The 27,789-nt window shown below is 36.7% G+C and overlaps 1 protein-coding gene across 1 annotated transcript in view; it reads left to right on the forward strand.

Moving 5' to 3' along the window:
• Positions 1–468: 468 nt before the first annotated feature.
• Positions 469–27,789, forward strand: part of LOC105530681 (anoctamin-5) — a gene marked incomplete at its 3' end in the record, with an annotated part of 85,911 nt that continues 58,590 nt past the window's right edge. Inside the window, exons 1-3 of the mRNA XM_011968319.1 lie at positions 469–846; positions 11,232–11,278; positions 24,756–24,806. Coding sequence (XP_011823709.1) covers positions 807–846; positions 11,232–11,278; positions 24,756–24,806 — 138 coding nt within the window. The remainder of the gene's footprint in view (positions 847–11,231; positions 11,279–24,755; positions 24,807–27,789) is intronic.

Here is a 27,789-nt window from a genome sequence, read left to right on the forward strand (position 1 = left end):
GCCTGTAGAGAATGGAGGAGGCCGGCCAACATGCCCGGTGGGCTGCGGGTCCTCAGGAGAGACCGGAGGCCGCGGGTCCTGAGGAGGGACGGGAAGCGGCGGGTCCCAACGAGAGACCGGAGGCGACGGGTTCCGAGGGACCGGAGGCTGCGAGTCCGGAGGAGGTGCAGGAGGCGGCAGAGCAGGGACCTGGGGAGTGCTTGAGCGGAGAGGAGGTGGCTGGCGTGGAGCCAGCCAGGCCGGGGGGCGGGGAGATGGCTGTCTCCGAGGGTGGGGCGCCGGCCGGTCTTGCGGTCTGTAGGCGGGGAAAGAAGCGTGGAAACAACAGGAACGGAGCGAAGGGGAAAGGAAAGCTGCCAGAGGGCGGGAGTGGAAAGGACCCTGGCGAGCGCCGGGAGGAGTGGCGGCTGCGAGATCGGCTGCCGGGCAGGCACAGGGACAGGTGTCTGGAGAAGTACTGGGAGAGCGCCCAAGAGCGCTACCGGGTGAGGGTGGGGAAGCCCGGGGCCAAGCACACGGAGCAGGTTGTCGGGGACCGGGTCGAGTGGAAGTACCCGCTGGAGAAGAAGGCCGGCTGGCTGAGGTGCCCAGAGACTGTGGAGTCCGAGGAGGAGGAGGAGGAGGAAGAGGAGAAAGAGGAGGAGAAGGAGGCCTGCAGAAGGAAGAGCAGTCCCTTAGAAATCCAGCAGCAGCAACTCCGGCTGCCCACAGTCAGATTCAGCACCTGGTCCAGATCTCCATGCCCGTCTCAGCTGCACGTCTCCTGCTGCCTCTCGGGCACCAGTGTCATTAACGAGCTGGCGAAGATGGGCGACCCGAATCTCCTCGAAGTGTTGACTGAGGAAGGTAGGACCGCGCCAAGAGGCGTCAAGGGAGAGCCGGGCTGGCTTCCTGCACACCGCCACCCGCGGCGCGGGGGCCCGGGGGGGGACGTTGGCCGCCCTGCGGCCTGAGTCCTAGGGAGGTTCGCAGCGTGGCGTGCCCAGTGCGAAACCAGGACTGCAGGGCAGAGTCCCCCGCCTGGGGTGAGTGGGGTTGGTTTCGGCGCCCCACAGATTTCTCTGCTGCTCCTGCGCGCCAGGAACCTGCGACCCGTGACCCCTATGGTTTCGGAACACGCTCCTTGCTCCCCTGCAGGCCTGGGAACTGCCGAGTAATTCGGGGCTGCTAGGTTACCGCTGCGGTGCTTGGGCCTCCGAATTCAGCCACTGGAAACCAAGGCTTTCCCAAAGAAAGTAGCAGTATAGAGTGCAAGACAGTTATCCCACGTGTAAGGAGCTGGTCCTCGAGTCTTATTACCTCACTCTCTCTTCCCGTTACTGATTATGCTTTGAGATGCTTGTTAATTGTAGGAGTAGCAGATCCTAAAATCTGTCAGTTTGAGATACTGAGAGCAATAGGCACTTGGAAAAGCTGCTGCTGCTGCTGCTGCTGCTGTTGCTGCTGCTGCTGCCGCTGCCGTTGCTTTTAAACAGCTTTCATTAAGCTCTTTAGTTCCGCTGAGAAATATTTACCCATTGTTTGCCAAAGCCTTTACACCACCTGTATTCCGTGGACCTATTTTAATACACGTATTTTCCCTAAAATGCACATACTATTTTGTTACTGTCTCCAGGACCCCAGTTTCTTCAATGATACTTTATTTTCGTGTCTTGTTGAGTGTTGGATTTAAACATGGAAACCGTTTTCCAAAGTGACAAAAGATCTGATCATAACTATTCAGTCTATTTCAGGCACCGGGAAATACCGTGTGTTACTGCATCCTCCTCGTTCCCTTTTTAAAGCAGCTTTTTTGAGATATAATCTATATACTGTAAAATTCACCTATTGGACGTGTAAAGTTGGATTTTTTTAGTGTATTTACAGAGTTTTGTAACTATCATCATTATCTAATTTTAGAACACTTTCATCACCCCAAATAGAAACCTCTTAGGCAGTCACTGCCCATCCTCCTCACTTCCTACAGTAATCTCTTTATTGCTTCTATAGATTTGCCTATTCAAGCCCATTCACATAAACAGAATTATACGACATTTGGTCTGTTGTAACTGGCTCCTTTCTCTTAATGTTTTTGAAGTTAATCCATACTGCAGCTTTTATCAGTGCATCATTCTTATTAATTGCCCAATACTATTCCATTGTAGAGATATAGCATACCTATCCATTCGTCAGTTGGTAGGATTTGTGTTATTTCCACTTTTTTGCTTCTATGAATAATGCTGCTATGAACCTTGATGTATAAGTTTTCATATGAACATATGTTTTTATTTTCCTTGGGTATATATCTGGGAGTGGAATTGCTGGATTATGTGGTAGCTTTATATGGAACATTTTAAGAAACTGCCAAACAGTTTTCCAGGCATCTGCATGTTACCTTCCCATCAATCATGTATGAGGGTTCCAATTTCTGTACATCCTCACTAACACTTGTTATTGTCTTTTTTATTATAGCCATCCTAGTGGTTGTACAGTGGTATCTCAATGTGATTTTGATTGTATTTCCCTAGTGACTAATGTAGCAAGTATTTTCATTTACTTATTAGTTATTCATGTTTTTGGAGAAATGTCTATTCAGATCATTTGCCTGTTTACAAATACTGAGTTGTCTTTTTCATTATTGAATTGCAAAAATTCTTTATGTGTTCTGAATACAAGTGCCTTATTAGATATATGATTTACAAATATTTCCTCCCATTCTGAGTGTTATCATTCTATGTTCTTGATGGTGTCAGTTGAAGCATACCCCCCTTATTTTTTATTTTATTTTATTTTCTGAGACAGGGTCTGGCTCTGTTGGCCAGGCTGCAATGCAGGGGCATCATCTCTGCTTACTGAAACCTCTTGACTCCTAGGTTCAAGCGATCCTGCCACCTCAGCCTCTGGAGTATCTTGGACTATAAGTGCTGCACCACGACCTCCCCAGCTAATTATTATTATTTTTTTAATGAAGATGGAGTTTCACCCTGTTGCCCAAGTTGGTCTTGAACTCCGCAGCTCAGCTGATCCACCTGACTTGGCCTCTTAAATTGCTGGGATTACAGATGTGAGCCACAATGCCCAGTCACACTCCCCTATTTTTTAAAAAAGGCCTTTGTAATCTATTTATGCTTGCATGTGATCCAAATTGTGCCTCTGATTAGGGTGGAGGTGAGAGAAAAAGATATTGATGAGGAATACCCTATATTTGATGGCTGGGACTAATTACTGCATTCTGCCCAAATTCCTGTATCTAGGTATATTCAAAGATCCAGAATCCAAGCAGCAGAGGAGTGTGGCATTGATGAGAGCAGGGCCTAAGGAGCAACATAGTTCAGGCCACTCATATGACTCGTATATTTTTAGATGTTTCTTACCATGTCAGTTCTTTTGCTGGTTTAGTTTTACTGCCCATTATTGAGACTTGTGTTCTTATTAGGTGTCTTAGACCACTCTTTTTTTTTTTTTATTGCTACAACAGAGTACCACAGCTTGGGTAATTTATAAAGAAAATATATGGCTCTTGGTTCTGGAGTCTGCAAAGTCCAAGAGCATGGTACTGGCATCTGACATCTTTGTGCTGCCTCTTAACATGTTGGAAGGTCAAGGGAGCACATTAGACCAAGAGATAAATGTGTCCAAACTTATCCTTTCATTAGGAACCCAATTCTGATATAACTAACCCACTCCCATGAGAATGGCATGAATTCAATCAGGAGGATGGAGCTCTCATGACGTAATCACCTCTTCAAGGTTCTACCTCCTAATACCATTACAATGACAGTTAAATTCCACTATGAGTTTTGGAGGGATATGTAAACCATAGCACTAGGGCGTATGAAAAGTGCATTGTTATGAGAGGTTTTTTTTTTTTTTTTTTTAAATATACATTCCAGTGGATTTTTAGAACTATACTTCCAGATATATTTTCTCTTTGAGTTAAATGACACTGTTGGTTGAGTGTGTTGGCTCATGCCTGTAATCCCAGCACTTTGAGAGGCCGAGGCGGGTGGATTGTGAGGTCAAGAGATCAAGACCATCCTGGCCAACATGGTGAAACCCCGTCTCTATTAAAAATACAAAAATTAGCTGAGTGTGGTGCCATGCACCTGTAGTCCCAGCTACTCGGGAGGCTGAGGCAGGAGAATCCCTTGAACCTGGGAGCTGGGCGTTGCAGTGAGCCAAGATTGCACCACTGCACTCTAGCCTGGCGACAGAGTGAGACTCCATCTCAAATAAATAAATAAATAAATAAATAGAATAAATACAAAATAAAACAGATGATACTGTTATGAAAACAAAAGTGTTGGCTGAAGAAGGCTGAAAAATTCAAGTTCCAGAGCATTTAGTTTTAGTAGCTACTTTCATTTCTATGTTTTAAAATGTAAGCAGACTTTTTAGACTAAATTTACCCATGTAGGTAAGTGTTGATTTCATATGTGCTTTCTAAATCACCTTTAAATACTGAATATGAGAGTTAATTTATAAAATTGATTATGAGAGACAATGTAACATTTTTCCTTTTAGATGTAATAGATCTAAGATTTATTACATCTTCTCTACTTTTTTCACAATTAAACACATAAGGAATCAGTGATCTCCAGCTGTCTAATTTCCTACTATCTTCTAATTTTAAAAATGAAATTCTAAAGGCAGAAGGTAATAGAGCACTTAATTAGTTACATAAACAGACATTGCCAGTAAAATGTCATTGCTGGAATTTAACTTTTTTTTTTTCTTTCTTTTTTTTTTTTGAGATCTTTCTCTGTTTTCCCAGCTGGAGTGCAGTGGTGTAATTATAGCTCACCATAGCCTCAAGAAATGTTCATTCTTTAGCTGATTTCTGATATAGTTAGTATTGGAAAAGACAGTTTGAGAGTTTAGCATCGGAAAAGGTAGATTAAAAGTTGAATGTTAGGTAGTTTGCATCTTTACAGCTATGTTAAGCATTGTGTTCAACTAAGCCACCTGTATTTAGTAACGTTAATATTTGATTAGAAATATTTTATTTTATACTGCTAGTAAGAGTGTAAACTGAGAAGAACAGTTGGTAAATACAAGTGCTATTTTTGGGCTGTGGATTTGCTGGAGTGTGTATTCTTAGTAATGTGCTTTCAGTGAACACTCAAGACTCAGTCTTTAGGCTGGCTTTACTTTTAGCACATATTTGATGATTCTCCACAGCGATTGGTACCAAATCTGTCATATCCCTGGAATCTAGCCTGTAGGGAGAGTATACTCCTATCCATTCATTTTAGAGGAAGTTGGAGGAATAGAAAGAAACTGACAGAGTTGTTGGCTTCAAATCCCGCCTCTTCAGTCAGGCCTCTGTTTTGACAGAGGTTTGGTGATTATGCATAGTTACGGCATCTTTATACTCCATGAGGGAGTGTGAAAGTGTCTGAGTCTATGGTCTGTGTAAATATCTAATTGCGAGGGTGCATGCATGTGAGAGAGCTAGCGAGCAGTAAGTGTGCAGGGGTGAGAGGGAGCATGGTGTGTGTGAAAATAAATCTATCCTCTTGAATGTCCCGGTATTTCACAAAAGGATGCAGTTGACAAAATGTGTCCCTGTTGGTTCTCTGGAGCTGACAGTCTTGTGGAGGGATGTATAATTGAGCTAGGTGTCCAGAGAGGGCTGCATTCAAGGTGGTATGGGAGCCGGTGGGAGGCCAACCCAGGGGACAGTTGAGGTTTCAGGTAAGGCCTGAAAGGAAGGGGTTTAGGTTTATATAATGTGAAAAATAAGCAAGAGTTAGAAAGGGAAGAAAACAGGTGCTAGTTCTAGAGAAAGAAAACTGCAATTTTAAAGGTTACAGTGTGAAGGGAGAGCTAGTAACAATAGGAGATGATCTGGAGGATTCATATTGTCCCTTTTCCACATTCTCAAATAAATGCATTACATCAAATTGTAATAGCAGCTTGAAAATATTTTTTCACCTACTTGTTTTATGTTAAATGGAGCAAAAATAATTAGGAAAAAGAAGGGCGAGTGTTTGCAGTTTTTCAACTTTCTTTTTGTAAAAATAGAATTGTAAAGCTCTTTAAACCTAGCTTAAGGTTTGCAGTTGCTTGATTGTTCTGTGATTGGAACTATATTTTGTTTGATGCTTTGTTCTTTGGCATAATAGTGACTGTTTTTGTCCTTTAAAAATAAAGAAAACCTCTCTAAGTCAATGTCAACTATCATATCTTGAGAGACAAGGCTTGTATTTCTTAGAATCCTATTCTTTATCAATTCATTATAAAGCCATGCTAAATTGGTCTCCTTTTCATTCACAGATCTAATGAGAGATGATCAGGATCAGGATCAACTGAGTTTGGAGCTATATGTTTAGGCATTAATTATGAGTAAAACCCATTGATGGTAATATTGTATGATGTTTAATATTTTTCAGAGCATTTCTCTTTAGATTTGTATCTTTTACATGAGAAAGCCTGCACTCAGAAAGTTAAGTGGTATAGGTATAGTTGGTTAGTTTTCATGTTTTGCTTAGAGTAAAACATTTTAAGAGAAGAGCAGATTCTGCCACACAAAGATCTGAATACGAAAAGAGTTATTTCAATTTTATTCTGACATTCTGAAACTTAGCCCAAGGAATTTACAGCAGTTTTGAAGTTTAATGGTAGAATAGAATAATAACAACAATATCAACAAGAATAACATCCATTTACCTCCTATATGCCAAGTACATGCATTATCTATTTAGTGCGTACACAAACATCATGAGATAGACATACCACTTATGACAGTTAAGAGCTTTGAATTTATGTCATACTCTTGCAATGGAGGCTAGGAAATGTTTTGCTTGCTTGAGTACATTACTACACTATATAATTAGGTTCTATTAGGAAAGAAGGAGGAGGACGAGGAAAGATATTTGTCAGTAGCCTGCAGCCTCTGCTGTATTAGTCACCCACCATTAACACTCTCTCCTATTTTCTTAAATGGCATCTTCTCAAATTTCTCATGCCTAGGAGTCTTCTATTTCATCTTAACATATTTTTATGAAAATAGGTATATTTTCTAAAACAAAATAAATTTAGTGATAAGAGTGCAGTGTTCTACTTTAAAAAAAAAATCTCTTTAATCTCTGGCCTGATAAAATATAGATATTCTCATATCTGCATTTACATTCACTCTGTTGTGATGTGTTGTGTTTTGGTTGAAGTGTATGAAGAAATTCTGGCCTCTTACAGATCTATAGTTGAAAAAGGAGGATACTTTTAAAGAGTTTTTGAGTAATTATGGATATTCTCTGATTTGCCTCCATATTCACTGTATAATAGGTTCTTTAAAGTTAGATATAATGTAGAATTTGAAACCACTGAAATGAACTTTTATTTCACTGCTGCATTAAAATCTATTGGTCTTTCCTTCACTTTGAATGTATCTTTTTCTCATGCATAGTTTTGTAACATCATGTATTGCTTATTTGGAAAACAGTTATCTACTGAGTTATACAGATCTTCCAAATGTTGACATATTTCATTTTAAAACACCAAAACGTAATGCTAACATCATCACTGATTTCATCAGGAATGCCTTGGGAATCTGTTAAGCTCACAGTGACGGACACAAGTTTACAAAAATTATTTCATTTGCAACTCAAATTTTATCATTGGCAATAAATACTCTCAGGTGTTTTCCATGAAATGATAGATTCATGTCATTAATGTTTGAGGTAATATCTGACAAATATTCAGGTCTGTATGACCCTATATGTTTTCTCATCATGCTTTCAACTAAAATGATCTTTTGTGAAAAATTTAGCCGCTTTACCTTGCAATGTAAAGTACTTTTTCATGAGGCAACCATGGTACTTTGGAATGCAGCAGCAGCGCTTAATGCATTCTTCCTGTTTCTTTACAGATTATTAAAAATTTGTGTGTTCAGGGTCAAGATTTTATAAACTTCATAAGCTTTACTGTTTATCAAGGACATTTTTAAGTTAAACTACATTTTTGTTTCTTTTTATGCTGAGAGTGCATAATGGTGGAGAATATAATGACTGCTAGTATAGTCTGGTGCCATGGAGTTGATTCATATGATGGGACCAGCACTTTTATCCCATTGTTTTTGCATCATCGGTGCAAATGTTGACAGAATTGAAAAGACAAATATGGTTTTAATATTATTATAAAACTTTAAATAAATAATAAAATATGTAAATGTGACACATACTGCAAGTAAAATAAATTGTATCTTGACAGGGATTGGCAGACAGTACTTTAAAACTGCTGATATAGGATTTGAATGATCACTTAGAGGGAGAAGTTGTGTCGGTGTGTTATGTATGTGTGTGAGTACTGTTGTCTCTCAGTATCCACAGGCATTGGTTTCAGGATACCCCACTGGTACCAAAATCCAAGGATGCTAAAGTCCCTTATATGAAATGGCATAGTATTTGCGTATAACCTATGCACATCCTTGTTCATGCTTTAATTCATTGCTAGATTACTTATAATATGTAATACAAAGGAAATGCCATGTAAATATTTGTTATACCTCTTTGCACAGTGCCTGGTGCATGGCAAGTTATGATTATATTTTCGCTTTTCATTTGCAGCCACAGTGGTAGAAAAACTTGGCTCCCATTGTCGGCTTGCTCATTCAATTTTTTAATGAATGTTTATCAGCCATCTTTCGTTTGCCAATCAGTATGCTAAAAGAACAAAATTAGAAATTGTGATCACTTTTCAGAAACTTATCTTCTTTTGGGGATAAAAAGATATTAATAAAAAAGCACACATATTCATGTAAAATTGAAACTCTGACAAGTGCCATCAAGTAGAGATATATCAGATGCTTTGAACTAGCCAGATAGATGAGAGAAGGCTTCCCTGGGGAGAAAGTGACTTTCAAGCTGATATCTGACGGATGTGAAGAATTACCCAGGGCAAGGTCGGGAGTGAGAGAGTGTGTTATTCTCTTTTGTGCTGTTATAACAGAGTACTACAGACTGTGTAATTTATAAACAATGGAAGTTTATTTGGTCCATGTTCTGGAAGCTGGGAAGTCCAAGATTGGGGAACACATCTGGTGAGCCCCTTCTTGCTGTGTCATAACATGGTGGAAGGCATCACTTGGTGAGAGAGCATGCACACATGAGATGGCTTAACTTTCTTTCATAACAAATCCATTTTTGTAGTTACACATCTATTCCTGTGATAACAGCACTAATTCATTTATGAGGGCAGAACACTCATGACCTAATCACCTCTTCAAGGTCCTACCTCTCAACATGGTTGCATTGCAGATTGTTTCCAACACACAAACTTTGGGGGCCACGTTCAATCCATAGCAGAGAGCATTCCTTACAGAGGAGTAATTGTGTGTTAAGGCCCCACAAAGAGGTAGAATGAAACTGAAAGAAGATATAAGGATCTGAAAGGAGACTAGTGGGCCAGACTTAAGAGCGCAAAAGGGTGAGGCTGGAGACATAGGTTGGTTTTAGTTAATTTTAAACAGTTTTAGTATTTGCCAAAGGCAGAAAACTTATATCAAGAATAACCCCATCTTATACCAACAAAGCTATGAACCATAAATCTACTTTTTAAAATAAAATAAAATTATAAATAAAATAAAGCTTTCTTGCAAATCAGTGTTTATTTTCACATCCGAGCCTTGTTTTAACCAATGTACAAATCAAAAATCAAAATATTCCTCTGCAGAAAACTTTGGACCTTATTCCCTAGCCAACCTATAATAGTTGAATTTCTGTCAAGTATAAATTAATATATATAATGGGCTTAATTATTTAAGAGATTAACTGAGTGATTTGTGTGATCTATGAAAAGGAATTGGACGATTATACTTGGGTTGTGAATAAGCTATACAAATAGTAGATTTTTAAAATATTTTTTGGATTTATACAATTGCTTTATTTTATTATTTTTTACTTATAAGAACAAGCATTTATTTCTCACAGCTCTTGATGCTGTGGAGTCTAAGATCATGGTACTGAACTCACTGTCTGGTAAGGGCTTGTTTCCTGGCTCATTAATGACATCTTCTTAGTGTGTCTTCACATGATGGAAGAGGGAAGGCAGCTCTCTGGAATCTCTTTAATAAGGACTCTATTACCATTCACAAGAGCTCTGCACCATGAGCGCATTCAGACTATAGCACCTGAAATACTTGGTGTTTTTTGGCTTTGTAGACACATCATTCTGATTTCTGCTTTTATCTTCACATTGCCTTCCTCTGAGTCTCTGTTCCCTCTTCTTTTCTTAGGAGGACATCCATCATTGGATTTAAGGCCCACCTTAAATCCAGTATAACTTTATCTCTAGGTCCTTAACTAATTACATCTGTAAAGACTACATTTCCAAATTAGGTTTCAGTCTGAGATTTGAGATGGACATGAATTTGGGTGTAGGAGAGACATTAATCAACCCCTACAATGGTTCAATATCAAGTTTCCATATAATAAAGTGTCTTGTTCTAGGCTCTGTTCAGTTTCATTCACCAGTTTTTCTATCCTATTTCTAAAATTATAGTTACTAACTTGTACTTAAAGTGCTAGCATTTTATGCGGTTACCATTGTGATATTTTCTCCTATATATATGTGTGTGTGTGTATATATGTGTGTGTGTGTGTATGTGTGTGTGTATATATATATGTAGTTTTTGGCTTAAATATATCTTAGGGCTTTTTCAAGTTGGAACCACTAGAAAATAAGAATAAGAATTTTAGTTCTATCTTTAACTTTTTTAGTGTCATAAACTTATCTGAACATGTATTTTAGCGCAAACGACTAAATGCATAACCATTACGGGGCTATCTGTATGTCCGGAAAGTACTTTGGCCTATTTAGAAACTGATAGTGTTCTACATGCAACCTGTCTGGTTTGACATCAGGAAAACAAGCCGAGAGAATATTAAATCTCACATGGTGAGAATTAAGAGATATCAATGGACACTTTATTGGGTATTTTACTCTTAGTGGTTTTGTGGTTATAGATTGATAACTGCATTGATCAGAGTTAAGTTTATTTCTCAGTAACTGAGATTGCGTTTTACACATCAGTATTATATGCTTTTCCTTTTATAGGCAGTTTTAGGTAAGACTTCTTTTGGAGTCTGTTTTAAACAATTTAGCTCCTGAATAACCTTGCATCTTTTCTTCTAGTATGTTTCCTTTGAATTTTTTAATTCATTCAATTCATATTTTTTCCTTACACAGACTTCTGAACATATTCTGATCAGTTGACTAATTTAACGTGTTTTTCTCTTTCTTATTTAATTTAGGGGAACACGCCAATAAACATATAGACTACTCTTTCCAAATGAGTGAGGTAAGTTAAATATATATGTATTAGCTTCCTTGTAAGTCAGAATAAAAAATCAAGATAAGGTTAAGTCTTTGTACTTACCTACTTATAATACCTTCTAGTTTGTCCTCTAATTTATTCATTTTTTAGTAGCTAAAGCAAGTTCCATGTTCAATGCAGATTTAATATTGGATCTTTTCTAAATGTTATAAGGGAACAAATAGATTTTTGATTTGTTTTGAGACTCCCTGTGAAATAAACTCAGATATGCTGATCATTGATATGCAAGATATTAGTATCTGGCTAAAATTTTGCTATAATGTAATGTTAGTGTAGTCAGTGATAGCTTATTATTTTACAGTTATTAGTATGATTGGTGCTTATCTATGACTATGCTGGGATTCAACCTGAACTGCATAAACACATTAAATAGAACAATAAATAAATTAAATACAACTTGTAAAAATACAGAATTCTTTTAACCAAAGACCTTCTTATATAAATTTTAAGAAAGATACAATTTATATTGCTTCTATATTGAATATAAGCATGTTAAAGGCATTTCAATGAAATGATTTTTCTGATGGCTCTAGGTGATACAGAATCCCATGTGTAGCTCTCACAGAGGTAGACGTCCTTGAATGGTTTCAGGATGTCCAGCCAGATATAAACAGGATTTAAAAAAATTGCCAGGAATGACTGAAATTTCTGCTTGGAAAACACATCCTTCTAGAATAGGTTGGTTATTTGATAGTTGGCTGGATAAGCTCATTAACATTCCTAGAAGTTACAGGGTTCCTTTAAAAGTTCAGTGACCCACTAGTCAGAATGGCTATTGTTAAAAAATCAAGAAATAACAGATGCTGGTGAGGCTATGGAGAACAAAGAATGCTTATACACTGTTGGTGGGAGTGTACATTAGTTCAGGCATTGTGGAAGATAGTGTGGCAATTCCTCAAAGATGTAAAAATAGAAATACCATTCGACCCAGCAATCCCATTACTGGGCATATGTCCAAAGGAATAGAAATCATTCTTTTATAAAGACACATGCATGTATATGTTCATTGCAGCACTATTCACTGTAGCAAAGACATGGAATCAACCTAAATGTCCATCAGTGATAGATTGGATAAAGAAAATGTGATACATATATATATATCATAAAATACTATGGAGCCATAAAAGATGACAAGATCATGTCCTTGGCAGAAATATGGATGAAGTTGAAGGCCCATTATGGTTAGCAAACTAATACAGGAACAGAAAACCAAATACCCCATGTTCTCACTTTTAAGTTGGAGATAAATTATCAGAACGCACAGATATATAGAGGGAAACATCACACACTGGGGCCTTTTGGAGGATGGAGGGTGGAAGGAGGGAGAGGATCAGGAAAAACAACTAGTGGATATTAGGCTTAATACCTGGATGATGAAATAATCTGTACAACAAGCCCACATTACATAAGTTTATGTATGTAACAAACCTGCACTTGTATCTCTGAACTTAACAAAGAAAAGTTCAATGACCTAAATGCTGAGAGAAAAAGAATATGAGAACCAGAGGGAACTACGAAGATTATATAGGACAGTGATTTTATAGTGTAGTTTGCAGACCAATATACAAATAAGAATGAGAGTTATATGAAGAATTTCTTAAAACTGTAGACTCTTGGGCCCAAGCTGAGACTGCTAAATCGGTATCTTTAGGAATAAACTGAGGGGTTGTGACTACAAAAAAGCATTCCAGGTGATTCCTCTTGCCACTAAAGATTGAAAACCACTGTCATAAAGCAGTGTCTCCACAACTGAAGTGACATAATATGGCACAGAGTACATATTTACTGAGTAAGTGAGTGAGTCAAGAAAATTATTTGGAAATAAAGAATATGAAACGTTGAAATTTTCATGTCTTTGAAGTGGACTGAAGAAAGATTCGTTTCATAAGATTGATCCAGTTTAAGTGATAACAAATATGTTGTCATTTTCAGTTTGCTCATATTAGTATAATAATAATGTGCTCCTCACAGATCTGTATAAGTATTGTTCAAATTAACTTTAATTACAGTTCATGTTTTTTGCTTCTGTGCACCTTTCACATTTATATATGTTCCAGGAATAAGCTTCTAGAACACAAAAAGAATTTCATCAGGACATTTGTATGCTAATTTGTATCCATTTGTACATTTCAAGAACAATGGTTAGTGCATTCTTGGCTTCAAGCTCAGGTTTTCACTTGAAACAATTTTGCTCAAATTTTTAAGGCTTTATGTTTAACTTGCCAAATTTAGAAACGTATTTAATTAAATTTAAATTATAATACTGCAAAAATATAACTTCTAGATTTGTTTTGTTTGCTTATTTGCTTTTAATTTTGCTTTTATAGGAAAGCAAGTAATAGCAATGGATTCAATCTTAGGAGAATAGCAGTGTCATACCAAATTCCTATTAGACTCAACTTATAGTTAGGTTTAGCATGTTTTTTTTTTTTTTTTTTTCCAATATAAAGTATTTTGGAGTAAAACCAACATCTCTCTGAAACAAAGACAAAAACTGGCTGTTAATGTTTAGAATTATCAAATGGATATAGTATTGAATTAATCATTTCAAAAGTGAATACAGCTCTTCCTTCCAGAAGATGGAGTAGAAAAAGTTTTCCCTATTCATTTTGCTACCTATGGTTAAAACTCTTGGAAACTCTGTATAAAACAAACATAAGGCGGCTTTGAAAGTTAAAAATAAGAAGGCAGAGCAGCTAGCAACCTCAAGACTCAAAAAGTTTGCTCTTTGCTTGACATATTGCAGAACAGGTGAGGGAGAAGCCAGCAGTCCAGAAATGCTAAGTGACACAAACAAATAAAACCTCAAAAAATGTCTACTATCTCTAGCCAATGGAACAGGAAAAGAGTCAACTAGAAATAGAGTAAACTTTTAGTCAATAACTGCTCTATTACAGCCAAACACCACAGAAAAATACTGTGGCCCTACACCAACATTTATACTATAGCTCAAGTGGGGAGACTAGACTGTCCCCCCGACCTGTTGGCAACAAAGTGCCATAACTCCCTGTTTTGTGTCAGAAGAGGCTGACTGGGGAGCCAGGACTTTCATTTCCCCTGGGGGATAACACATCCCTTCCCCCTACACCCCTGCATGGTGTTAATGGAGTCCATGGGGGAAGCCTGAACTTCTACTATCACAAGTGGTACTAAGATGCCACAACCCTTCTCTGATGGGGTGGTGACAGAGGTGGCCTGATGGAGACTCAGGAATTTCACCACCACCTGGAGGTAAAGAAGTCACTTCCACCCCACACTCTACCATGGTGTGGAGATGATAGAGGTCACTTGGGAGCAGTAATGAGGTACCCTTGCCTTTCTCAGCAAGGTTGGGATCAGTGAAGGTCTAGTGATAAGTTTGAACTTCCACCCCCACCCAGCAACAATGAGAATCCTTTCATCAATACTCATTTCATCAATACTCCTCAATACTCATTTCATCAATACTCAATACTCAATACTCTACACAGAGGCAGAGAGAGGAATCTGGACTTCTACCTCCACTGTGTAGTGAGGCATCACCCTGCTTAACTCAACAGAGCGGTGTCAGAGAAGCCTTGCTAAAACAGAAGATTTAAATAACATCCAGAGTCTCATCATACCTAAAAGTTCACATTTCTGGAGAAAATCGCTCATAATACTAAGAACTAGAAAAATCTCTATATGAATAGGAAAAGACAGTAAACAGGGCCAATGATGAGGTGACAGCAAAAAACAGAAGTTACAAAGAAGAACAAGATGGACATTTTTCGAATTGAAAAATAGAATAACTTAAAAAAAAATCTCAGCTAAATGGAGCCGCTAGAGGTAGAATCATTGAATTTGAAGATAAAAAAGTAGAAATTACCCAATCCAAATTGCATAGAGAAATAGATTGAGAAAAGAAAATGAACAGAGTCTCAGGGACCTGTGGGACTGTAACAAAAGATCCCACATTTGTCTCATTAGAGTGCTAAAAGAGGAGGAAGAGAGGGAGCTAAAAAAACCAAAAAACAATAACAAATAAACAACAAAAAAAAACCAGGATAACATTTATTTGTCAAAAGATATAAACTTACAGATTCAAAAAGCTGAAGGAACCGTAATCAGGATAAACTCAAAGAAATTCAGAAATTCACGTGAATCAAACTAAAACTAGTTTTGAATACTAGAAAATGAACCAATCTTGAAGGTAGTGAGAGAGGCACATCACTTTAACCATAGGGGAAACATAATTAAAATGATAGCAGATTTTTTGTCATAAACTAGACAGGCTAAAGAAGTTGTACGAAATTTTTCCAATGCCCCCCAAAAATATCAATCCAGAATTCTATAGCTGTATTAGTCTGTTTTAATACTGCTATAAAGATGCTACCTAACACTGGGTAATTTATCAAGGAAAGGGGTTTAATTAACTCATGGTTCCTCATGGCTGGGGAGGCCTTAGGAAACACATAATCATGGCAGAAAGCAAAGGGGAAGGAGGCACCTTCTTCACCAGGCAGCAGGAGAGAGAGACAGTGTGCACAGGAAACTGGCACTGCCTGCATGATCTAATCACCTCCCACCAGATTCCTCCCTCAACACATGGGATTATAAAAATTTGAGATGAGATTTGGGTGGGGACACAGAGCCAAATCATATCATTCTGCCCGTGGTCCCTCTCAGATCTCATGTTGTTTTCACATTTCAAAACCCATTGTGACTTCCCAATAGTTCCCTAAAATCTTTTTAAAATCTTTTTTTTTTTTTTTTTTTTTTTGAGACGGAGTCTTGCTCTGTCGCCCAGGCTGGGGTGCAGTGGCCGGATCTCAGCGCACTGCAAGCTCCGCCTCCCGGGTTTACGCCATTCTCCTGCCTCAGCCTCCCGAGTAGCTGGGACTACAGGCGCCCGCCACCTCGCCCGGCTAGTTTTTTTTTTTTATTTTTTAGTAGAGACGGGATTTCACCGTATTAGCCAGGATGGTCTCGATCTCTTGACCTCGGGATCCGCCCATCTCGGCCTCCCAAAGTGCTGGGATTACAGGCTTGAGCGCCCTCATTCCAACATTAACCCAAAGTCCAAGTCCAAACTCTCATCTGAGACTAGGCAGGTCCCTTCTGCCTGTGAGCCTGTAAAAACAAAAGCAAGTTAGTTACTTCCAAGATACAATGAGGGTACAAGCATTGGGTAAATGTTCCCATTCAAAATGGGAGAAATTGGCCAAAACAAAGGGGCCATAGGCCTTTTTCAAGTTCAAAACCAGGTAGGGCAGTCATTAAATCTTAAAGCTCCAAAATCTCCTTTGACTCGTTGTCTCATATCCAGGGGATACTGTTGCAAGGGGTGGGTTCCCACAGACCTGTGCAGCTCCGCTCCTATGGCTCTGCAGGGACAACCCCTGTGGCTCTTTTCATAGGCTGGCCTTGAGTGTCTGTGGCATTTCCAGACACGTGATGCAAGCTGTGGGTAGATTTACCTTTCTGGAATCTGGAGGGTGGTGGTCCTCTTCACACAGCACCATTAGACAGTGCCCCATTGTGGATACTGTGTGAGGGCTCCAATCCCACATTTCCCCTCTGCATTGTCCTAGTAGAGGTTCTCCATGAGGACTGTGCTCCTGCAGCAGGCTTCTACTGGGGCATCCAGGTGTTTTTATAAATCCTCTGAAATTTAGGCAGAGGCTCCCAGAGCTTAACTCTTGTCTTCTGCATACCTGCAGGGCCAGCACCACATGAAAGCTGCCAGGGCTTGGGGCTTGCACCCCCTGATGCAATGGCCTGAGTTGTATGTTCACCCTTTTTAGCCATGGCTGGAGCTGGAGTGGCTGGGATGTAGGGCACCCAGTTTTCTAAACTGTTTTATAGTCAAATTAAAAAATTTAACTGTCTGTTGTGGTTCTCTATATATGCAGATAAATATTTAATACAAGTGTATTATAAACAAAGAAATTTTGGGGCTGTAAAGGTAATTAAGGATTTTCTATTTCAGTTGACTAGTAAAGTATGTACACATCTAGACTGTGATAAATTTATATATATATTATGTAATATCAAGAGCAACCATTTAAAAAACTATACAATGAAATGTACTCAAATAAAATTATAAAAAATGTTCCAGTAACCCACATAAATTCCTGAAAAATAAAACAGAAACATAGACATAGGGAATAAACCAAAAACGAAAAAGATAAAATGGCACAATTAATTCCTAATACATCAGGAATGTCATGAAATGTAAATGGTCTAAGCATACCAATTAAAAGACAGATTTGCAAAGTGGAGTAAAAACATGATAATAAATGCATCAAGAAAACTACATTATCACAGTAAATTTATACAAACATTAATTATAATAAAGGAGTGCTACATTAATATATGTAAAGAATACTTTAGAGAAAATAAAATTACCAGGACATAGTGGGACGTTAATTATGATAAAAGGGTCTATCCAATAAGAACCTGTAGCAGTACTAAAGGAGCATGCACAAAATAACAGCATCATAATATATTAATCAAAAACTAATAAAAAAGAAAGAAGTATTACACAAAATCTGTAATTATAACTAATTATAACTGGATACCTCAGTATCCCTATAGATGGAACAACTAAATAGAAAACCAGCAAGGACATGGATAAACTCAACATCATCAACCAATAGGATATCACTTATATTTGTAGACTACTCCACCTAACAACAGTAGACTATTTCAAGTGATGAAAGAATATATACTGTATTAATTTGTTTTCACACTGCTACAAAGAACTACCTGAGACTGGTTAATTTATGAATAAAAGAAGTTTAATTGACTCACAGTTCCACAGGCCTAACAGGGAGCATGATTGGAAGGCCTCAGGAAACACGATTATGGCAGATGGCGAAGGGGAAGCAACCATGTCTTTACCATGACAGAGAAGGAGAGAGAGAGAGAGCAAGGGAGGAAGTGCCACACTTTTAAACCATCAGATCTCATGAGGACTCACTCACTATCATGAGAAAAGCATGGGGGACACCATCCCCATGATCCAATTACCTCCTACCAGGTCCCTCTCCTGACACATGGGTATTACAATTCTAGATGAGATTAGGGTTGGGACACAGAATCAAACCATATTATATAACAAGATAGACTATATCCTGGGCCATAAAACAAACCTCAACAAATTTGAAAGAATTGAAATCATACAGAGTGTGTTTTCTGATCACAATAGAATAAAGTTAGAAATGTAACAGGAGAATGTACAACTTCTAAATAATCTAGAGGGTCAAAGAAGTTCTCAAGGAGAGGGGTGGGGGACAAATAAAATTGAACTAAATAAAAGGGAAATTGGAACATATCATCATTTGAAAGACGTAGCCAAAGCAGTAATGAGAAGGAAATTTGTAGCAATAAATGTTTATATTAGTAAGAAGGAGAAGTCTCAAATATGTAATAAGCTTCCAACTTAAGAAAATAGAGGCCGGGAGCGGTGGCTTACACCTGTAATCCCTGCACTTCGGGAGGCTAAGGCAGGTGGATCACCTGAGGTCAGGAGTTCAAGACCAGCCTGTCCAACGTGTTAAAACCCTGTCTCTACTAAAAATATAACAAATTAACCAGGCATGGTGGCAGATGCCTGTAATCAAAGCTACTCCAGAGGCTGAGGCAGGAGAATCACTTGAAACCAGGAGGCAGAGGTTGCAGTGAGCTGAGATCACGCCATTGCACTCCAGCCTGGGCAATAAGAGTGAAACTCTGTCTCTAAATAAATAAATAAATAAATAGGAAAGTAGAGCAAAACAAGCCCAAAGCAAGTAGAATAAGGAAATAATAATAAAAGCAATTGAAAACCAGAAAGTATTAGAGACAATAATTGAAACCAAAAGCTGTTTCTTTGGAAAGATACATAAAATTGGCAAACCTCTAGCCAGACTGGCAGAAAGGGGGTTGGGCTGGGACATACATAACCAATATCAGGAATAAAACAGGACATATCAATATGGACTCTGTAGATACCAAAAAGATAATAAAGGAATACTACTAACAACTCTACACACATAAATTTGACAACTAAGATGAAATGGACCAATTCCTCAAGAAGCACAAACTACTATAATCCACTCAACATTAAAACAATAATTTGAATAGCCCTGTAGCTACTAAGTAAACTGAATGTGTAATTTTAAAATTCTCCTAAAAGGCATCTCCAGGCTTAAATGGTCTCATTGGAGAATTCTACCAAATGTTTAAAGAAGAATTAACATTAATTTTATACAGTATCTTCCAGAAAATAGAAGAAAAACAGATGCTTCTCAATTCATGTCAGAGCCCTACTTTACTTTGGTACCAAAAGAGACAGACAGTTAAAAACAAAACAAAACAAAACAAAAAAACAAAACTACAAATTGTATGTCTCATGTATGTAGAAACAAAAATCCTTAGTAAAATATTAGCAAATAAAATTCAGTAATATAAAAATAATTATGCAACATGGCCAGGTGGGGTTTACTGTACCGATGTAAGGCTCCATTCATTTGTGTGTGTGTGTGTGGGAAGGGACAGAGTTTTGCTCTGTCACCCAGGCTGGAGTGGAGTGGTGCGATCTTGGCTCACTGCAACCTCCACCTCCCAGGTTTAAGCGATTCTCCTTCCTCTCCCAAGAAGCTGGAACTACAGGTTCCACCACACCCGGCTAATATTTATAATTTTAGTAGAGATGGGGTTTCACCACATTAGTCAGGCTGGTCTGGAACTCCTGACCTCAAGTGATCCACCTACCTTGGCCTCCCTAAGTGCTGAGATTACAGGCGTGAGCTACTGCGCCTGGTCTCCATTCATTTTTTTGAAAAACAATTGACATAATTCACCAAATGCTAAAGAATAAAAATCATGTGATTTTTATTAGAAAAAAATATTGTCAAAATTTAACTTCCGTTTATTAAAAACAAACACAAACTCTCAGAAAATCAATAATAGAGAGGAACTACTTTAACCTGATAAGGAGCATCCACACAACACTTACACTAATAGTATACTTAATAGTAAAAGACTGAATACTTTCTTCCTAAGATCAGGAACAAGGCAAAATGTCCTCACTTACCCTTCTCATTAAATATAGTACTGACAGTTACTGCAATAAGACAAGAAAATAAAAGGAAAGGTATGCAGATCAGAAAGGGACAAATAAAACTCTCCCCATTTCCAGGTGACATGACAAAATACATAGAAAATCCCAAGAAATCTACAAAATTAAAGACAAAAACAAAATTTCCTACAACTGAGTTTAAGAAGGTTGTAAAAAATGAGAAAATTATATAGAAATTAGTTATATTTCTATATACTAGTAATAAGAATGTGGAAACTCAAATTGGTATATAAGTTAAAATGTCTGTATGACATTTCATAGACATAGGCAAGATTATTCAGAAAATTTTATGGAAATATAAAGGAAGTAGAAGAGAAAATGATTGTGAAAAAAAGAAGAAAGTGGGAGAAAACCCTCTATCTCATTTTAAGACTTGTTTTTTAGCTGCAGTCTAATGAAGACTGTGTGATATTTGGAGAAGGATAGGCATGTAGATTAATGAAATAGAATAGAGATCCCAGAAATAGTCCCACACAAGTACAGCCAAATGATTTTGGACAAATATGCAAAAGCAATTCAATGGAACAAACAGGCTGGAACATTTGTATATTCGTAGGCAAACTTAGGAACTTAACCTAATTTTATAACTTATATAAAAATTAATTCAACATTGATCATAGACTAAATGTAAAACATAAAACTATACAATTTTTTGAAGAAAAAATGGATCAAACTGTTTGGAAATTAGGTCTTGGTGAAGAGTTTGTAGTCATGTCATATCTGCAAACAAAAACAGTAACGAAAAGCATTGACAAATTGGAGTTTATCAAATGTAAGAATTCTTGTTCTGTGAAAGATCCTATTATGATGATGAGCAGACAGGCTACAGACTGGGATAAATATTTGCATATCCTATATCAGACAAAGGACTTGTATCTGTGATTTTTAAAGAACCCATACAATTTAAATATTTTACACAAAAAATCTGCCCAATTAGAAAGTGGGCAAAAAACATGTTGAGATCTTTCACTAAAGAGGAAATATGATGGCAAATAAACATATGAAAAGAACTTCAATATCACTAGCCACTAAGAAATGCAAAATAAGATCTAAGTAGGTATCAGTATATGCCTATTAGAAGAGCTAAAATATAAAATAGTGACAATACAACTTACTGGTAAGGGTGCAAAGAAACTAGATCTCTCATACATTGCTGGTGAAATATAAAATGATACAGTCATTCTGGAAAACTGTTGGGCAGTTTCTTAAAAACCTAAATTGTAATTTTCATGTCAGTTGGGTAGTCATATTCTTGGGGATTTATCCGGCAGAAATGTAAACATATATTCACCCACAAAACCTAAACACAGATATTCATAGCAGCTTTATTTGTAGTAGCCAAAACTGGAAATAACCTAAATGTCCTATAGCAGGTGAATAGTTAAAGTGTGGCACAATCGTATCATGTAAAACTACCCATCAGTAAAAAGGAATGAACTATTAATAAACACAACTTGGATAGATCTCCAGGACATTATGCTAAGTGGAAAAAAAAATCTTAAAGGAACACATATGTTATGATTCCATTTTTATGACACTCTTGAAATGACAGTATACAGATGGAGAACAAATTAGTGATTTCTAGGGACTTGGATGTTGAGGGGAAGGAAAATGGACATAAATTTAAAAAGGTGGTATGAGGGAGATCTTTGTGGATGAAATAGTTCTATACCTTGACAGGGCTGAGTCTTACCCAAACTTACCAATGTGACAAAATTACTTTCAACTTTACAGACACATTACTCGTGTCAACTTCCTGATTATTATATTTTACTATGGTTATGTAAGATGAAAATAACCATTGGAGGAGACTGGGTAGGGGTTACATGGGATCTCTGTGTATTATTTTGGCAAATTCCTGTGAAGCTATAGTTATTGCAAAATAAAAAGTTAAAAAAAGTGAATACAACTTATTTCACTTTCCTCAATGCTAAATTATATTTTTTCTGACACTCAAATGCAATAAAAACAGGCTCTACACATTGCAGTCATTTGTTTTTCACCCCATCTATGGACAGGAGGCAGGCAATTTTCAAAAAAATAAGTATTATAGTATATTCATTCAACTATTGGATTGAGGCAGAATTGACTAGAAATCAATGGATTTTGTCCAGCAACAAATTTATAGATATTATGAATGTTTAGGCTTTGACAAGACAGAAGAATATGTAGGAATTCTAGGTTCATTATTTCAAAATTATTTTATACTTTGAAAGGGTCTTCTGTACTTTCATGATTGCTTAAATATTTAAAGAGCTATTCTAGTTTTACCTCTGATTTACAATTAGTATGAGTCCATCATTGGACATTGTTACAATCTTTTTGGAAATCAGAAAATGCATGTGAATTAAACATGTATCACATTATTAACATACTTATTATATGATTACTCGATAGTAACAAACATTAATTTTAAAAAGCCAAAATTTATTGAGAACTTCCCTTGTATTATTTAATCTCACTGTATGGAAGTTATGGTTTGGAGAGGTTAACTTGCTCAAGTTTACAAATGTAATCAGTTTTACATACATATTTAATGGGTTTTATATAATTGAAGAAAAAAGTTATGAGGCAAACTGAAACTATATAAATTGTTTTATTGTTATATCTCCTATGTTTTGAAGCTGGGATTCTGAACACAGGTAATCTGATTCTAAAGCTCCTTATTCACTGTTTAATATTTCTTTAAGAATGCTGTTTTAAGAATTGTGTCTGAAAGTATATCAAGGATTCTCGTTTTGCTTAAGACTAAGCTTGGTAAGAAATGAGACAATGACATACTCAGCAAAATAGTTATTTTATTTTACATTCTGCAAAGTGAAGTTATAACAATGTCTTTTGATTGGAAATCAGAACAAAGATTTTTCCTAAAGGGAGAGCTTGTAAAGTGACTAGCCTGGTTGCTTTTGAATATATGGTTTTCTTCTATCCTTCTGTAAGCAAAACAACTAACATTTCTCTAGGATAATTGGAAAAACTTATCAGGAGTCAATATAAATGAAGCTATAATAAATTTATTTATTGTCTTAGTAGAAATATAGCTGCACAGTGTATTTTTAGAGGCCACTATTTCAGAATTAAGTGATCAAGATGCTTGTTAACTTCATTTGCGATCTGTTGTATTTAAACAAGCTAGTGGAATTCATTCAAGGTCCACAAGTAGATATAATCACATATAAGTGGATTCTAATTATAACTGTATTTTAGGCCTGTATTTACTCACAGATTCTCAGTCTTCCCACTCCCTCCCCCCGACCGTTTCAGTATTACTTTAGTACAATAGATTGCATTATCTTGTAATTTATATTAAATATAGTAGTATGAAAATTGTATGTTTTCAAAATTATCTTTCATTCTCTTTTAAAGAACACAGAGAAATTACTGCCTTTTGCCACATTCTGTTACTTTACTTTTGTAGCACTGGGTATATTTCCAAGGTTCTCTTTGAGTATGTTTTAAATATGTCTGTCGCACATTTTATCTGCTATTTTGAAAACTGATTTGCCCAGCATTATTTGGGTGTAATGAGATACTGATTGTGATTTTTCCAAGAATAAGGTAAGTGAATTCCAATCTGGACATGAATTTCCAATCATTTCTGTTAGTTGCTGTCTCTCCATATCTACCTGTCACTAGAGACTGCTGAGAAGTGATTGGGTGTTATCTCAGGTCTGTGTCCTGTGGTGTGTGGACCATCATGTAACCTGAGGAATTGGGAATCTACCCAATACACAGAGGGAGGCATCCCTATTGTGTTAATTATAAGTGGTTTATGTGTATTTTTATACATGTATGGCTTTTTTTGGAGGACTTATAAATTCAAATTCTTAAGAATCCTGATGGTGTATTTTCCAAGGTATTCCCTTTAATGATTTCAAATAATTGTTGAAGGGCGTAAAATAGCCAATTAATTCTGCCCTTCGTGTTGGTCCTGTTCAGGATGCAGCATCATAAAAAGATTAGACCTCCTTGTTATTTCTCAGTAATGTAGTAGTTCTTAACCATTTCTTGTATCTGATTTTTTTTATGATTTGAGAAAGCTACCTCCCAAATACTACTTCTCTCTGAAGCTCACTGTCTGTTCTCACGGCACAGACAAACACACCCTGCCCCACAGACACATTTACAGATACATAGGACACATACATGGACACACATGCCTATGTATATATGTGTGTGTGTGTGTGTGTGTGTGTATATATATATATGCCTACAGTTTTGCATATGATTTAACATGGTTCCAGATTAAGTGTTTCTGCATAGAGATTACAGAGTTTCTGTTACTGAAATGTAAAAGTTCCCTTTGCTCCGCCTGCACTATTAATAATAACATTATATCTTCCCTGGTACTGTTAGCAGAGCCTGAGCAGCAGAGAAACCAGCTTTCTCATCAATGAAGAAACAACGGTAAGCAACAACCAGTACTATCCTTTCTTGCATGGACACAGATGGGGCATTTTTTGTAGTCTGCAATGGTGATGCTCTTTTCCAGTTCAGTTATTTGACATGCTCTCATACATGGTATTTGATAATGTATTACTTTAGGAAAAAAAAATCAGTTTCTTTGAGGGGGGAAACACATCAGACATATCAATAAGAATGACACACTAAGTATAACACTTTGCTTGGATTTTATTTTTTCTATGAGAAAATGAAGAGTCTAAGAGGTGTAATGGCTTGACCAGTGTTATCAATATGTTTAAGAGGCTGATGCTTGACTAGCACTCAAGTTTCTGAGGCTTAGTTCAGTATTCTTTCTCCATTGCATCACTCTTCTTGTCTCTAAGTACATGCCTGCAGATAATCATGAAAAATTACAATTCATTTAAAAATCAAACTTAAATGTCAATTAAAAGGCTGGTAAAGGGACCCGAACATTTTCATTAGTTGCCTAGTAAGTAAAAAATTCCATTTGGGAAGATAGGGAAATAGAGTTATATTCTTATACTGATAATTTTAGCAAGGATGATAGTTTGCTTTTCACTAGGGTACTAATCTTTAGTGTTCTGGAATGAGGATTGTGATATTGATCAAATTAAAACAATTGAAATGTTGTTGGTTTGTTTTCTTTTTTAATTTATTTTTACTTTTTTTTTTTTTTAACTACATAAAGCATTTTTACATGATTCCAAAGTTGAAATCTACAGATCAGATAACATTTAGATGAGCCTAAAGCTTATACAATTTTGGTATCACTCTTTAAGAAACATATGGAAAAATATTTTACTTTAAAACATTGACGAAAATATTTTACCATGAGAACACATTGTTAGAGTCCTTCCTAAACCCTTGGAAGGGGCAGATGCAAGTAAGATGCCCTGAAGATCATACTTTACTAGCTTGAAGGTAAATCTATCTTAGGTTAAAAATATGAAACAAAGTGTTTTCAGAGAAATCTTTCTTCTTTGTCCTCTCAGTCTTTTTATATAATAGTTACCATTTTTGTTTGGTTTATTTTTCCAATGCTATTATAAATGTTGCTAAAATGAATACTCTTGGGAATTAGTCTTATAATATTTTGGTCATTTTATTTTTCTACATGGAATTCATTTATCAGAGAATAAAGGTATATGTAATTTGTAATTTTCAAGTATGTTGCCAAATTCCCCTGCCTTTTGTGTTTGTAAAAAACCTATGAGAGTGCCTGTTTCCCACAACCCTATCAGCAGTGTGTTGTTACCCTTCTAGATTCTTGCCTGTCTCATGGTAGTGAGATAGATAATGGCTATTGGGAGCTATTTCACTTAGCACAGTTCTTAGTATCATTTAAAATTGCATTTCTCACAACATATGTGAGATATTCATCTTTTTCTGCATTGAGTGGTCATTTAAATTTATTTTGCTAGATCACTCTGTTCATATATCTTGTCCATTTGCTGTCAGAGTTTTCTTTTTACTCTTGATTTTTTTGGAACTCTTTACATATTTATTGTTATTTCCTTGCCTGTGACAGAAGTTGCAGATACTTTCCCCAAATATGTTAAATACATATAATTTAATTTTTAAATTCTAAATGACTTTAAAATGATGTATGGTATTTGATTCACTAATGTTGACATTGTCTTTGATTAAATAGTAATTTAACAGTAGGCTTCTTTTTAAAAATATACTTTATTTTAATATCGTTTTATATTTTACTATAAAGAAAATCTAAACAGAGTTTCTTATACCCCACACTCATTTTCTCCTATTATTAGAATCTTACATTAGTATGGTACATTTGTAACAATAAACCTATATTGGTGCATTATTATCAAATAAAGTTCATGCTTTATCCAGATTTCCTTAGTTTTCCCCTAAGATCCTTTTCCTATTCCAATATCTCATTGAGGATGCAGCATTGCATTTAGTAGTCATGTCTCCTCAGGCTCCTCTTGGTTGTGACAGTTTCATGTACTTTTGGTTTTTATATCCTTCACAGCTTTGACAAGGAGTACTGGTTAGGTGTTTTGTAGAATGTCCTTCAATTGGGACTTTCCTGATTTTTTTTTTTTTTTTTTTTTTTTTTTTTTTTTTTTTTTTGTGACAACGTCTTGCTCTGTTGCCCAGACTGGAGTCCAGTGGCATGATCATAGCTCACTGTGGCCTTAGACTCCTGGGCTCAAGTAATCCTCTCACCTTGGCATCCCTGAGATTACAGGAGTATACCACCACACCCAGCTAATTATTATTATTATTATTAGTATTATTATTATTTTGAAAATTGGATCTCACTGTGTTAGTCACGCTGCTCTCAAATTTCTGGGCTCAGTCTTCCCATCTCAGCTTTCTGAGTGGTTGAAATTACAAGACATAAGCCATATCACTTGGCCAGGAGCTTTTCAGTTGACTCCTGTATTCCCTTGGCATACCCCTATTGTTGTGCTTAGTTTTGTTTTGAGTATTTTCCTACTTTCTGACAAGATGCTCCAAGCTCATCTGGTATATTTCCTGCCTCAGTCCTAGAATCAACTGTGTGCTCAAGGAATTTTTTTTTTTTTTTTTTTTTTTTTTTTTTTTTATGATTAGACTTGGATTATGTGTTTTTGGAGGAAGATAATAGAAGTGTCGTTCTCTTCATGTCATATCAAGGGTATATTCTATCAACATGACTTAATCACCCTTAATGTTTTAACCTTGATTACCAGGCTTGAAGTAACGTTTAACAGATTTCTTCACTGTAAAGTTACTCTTTTGTTTTTTTCTCCCTTTCCATACTGCATTCTTCGGATGAAAGTCACTATTTGCAGCCTACACAAAAAGATTGGGATTATGCTCTCACTCCTTATAGGTGAATCCGTTATTTGGAATTGTTTTTTGTGTGTGGGAGATCTTTCTTCCTTCCTTTTTGTCAGTATGTACTTCTGGATATTTATTTTATGCTTTATGTTATAAACCAGTTATAAACCAA

This window comes from Mandrillus leucophaeus, unplaced genomic scaffold, assembly GCF_000951045.1.
Source record: "Mandrillus leucophaeus isolate KB7577 unplaced genomic scaffold, Mleu.le_1.0 Scaffold839, whole genome shotgun sequence".
NCBI lineage: Eukaryota > Metazoa > Chordata > Mammalia > Primates > Cercopithecidae > Mandrillus > Mandrillus leucophaeus.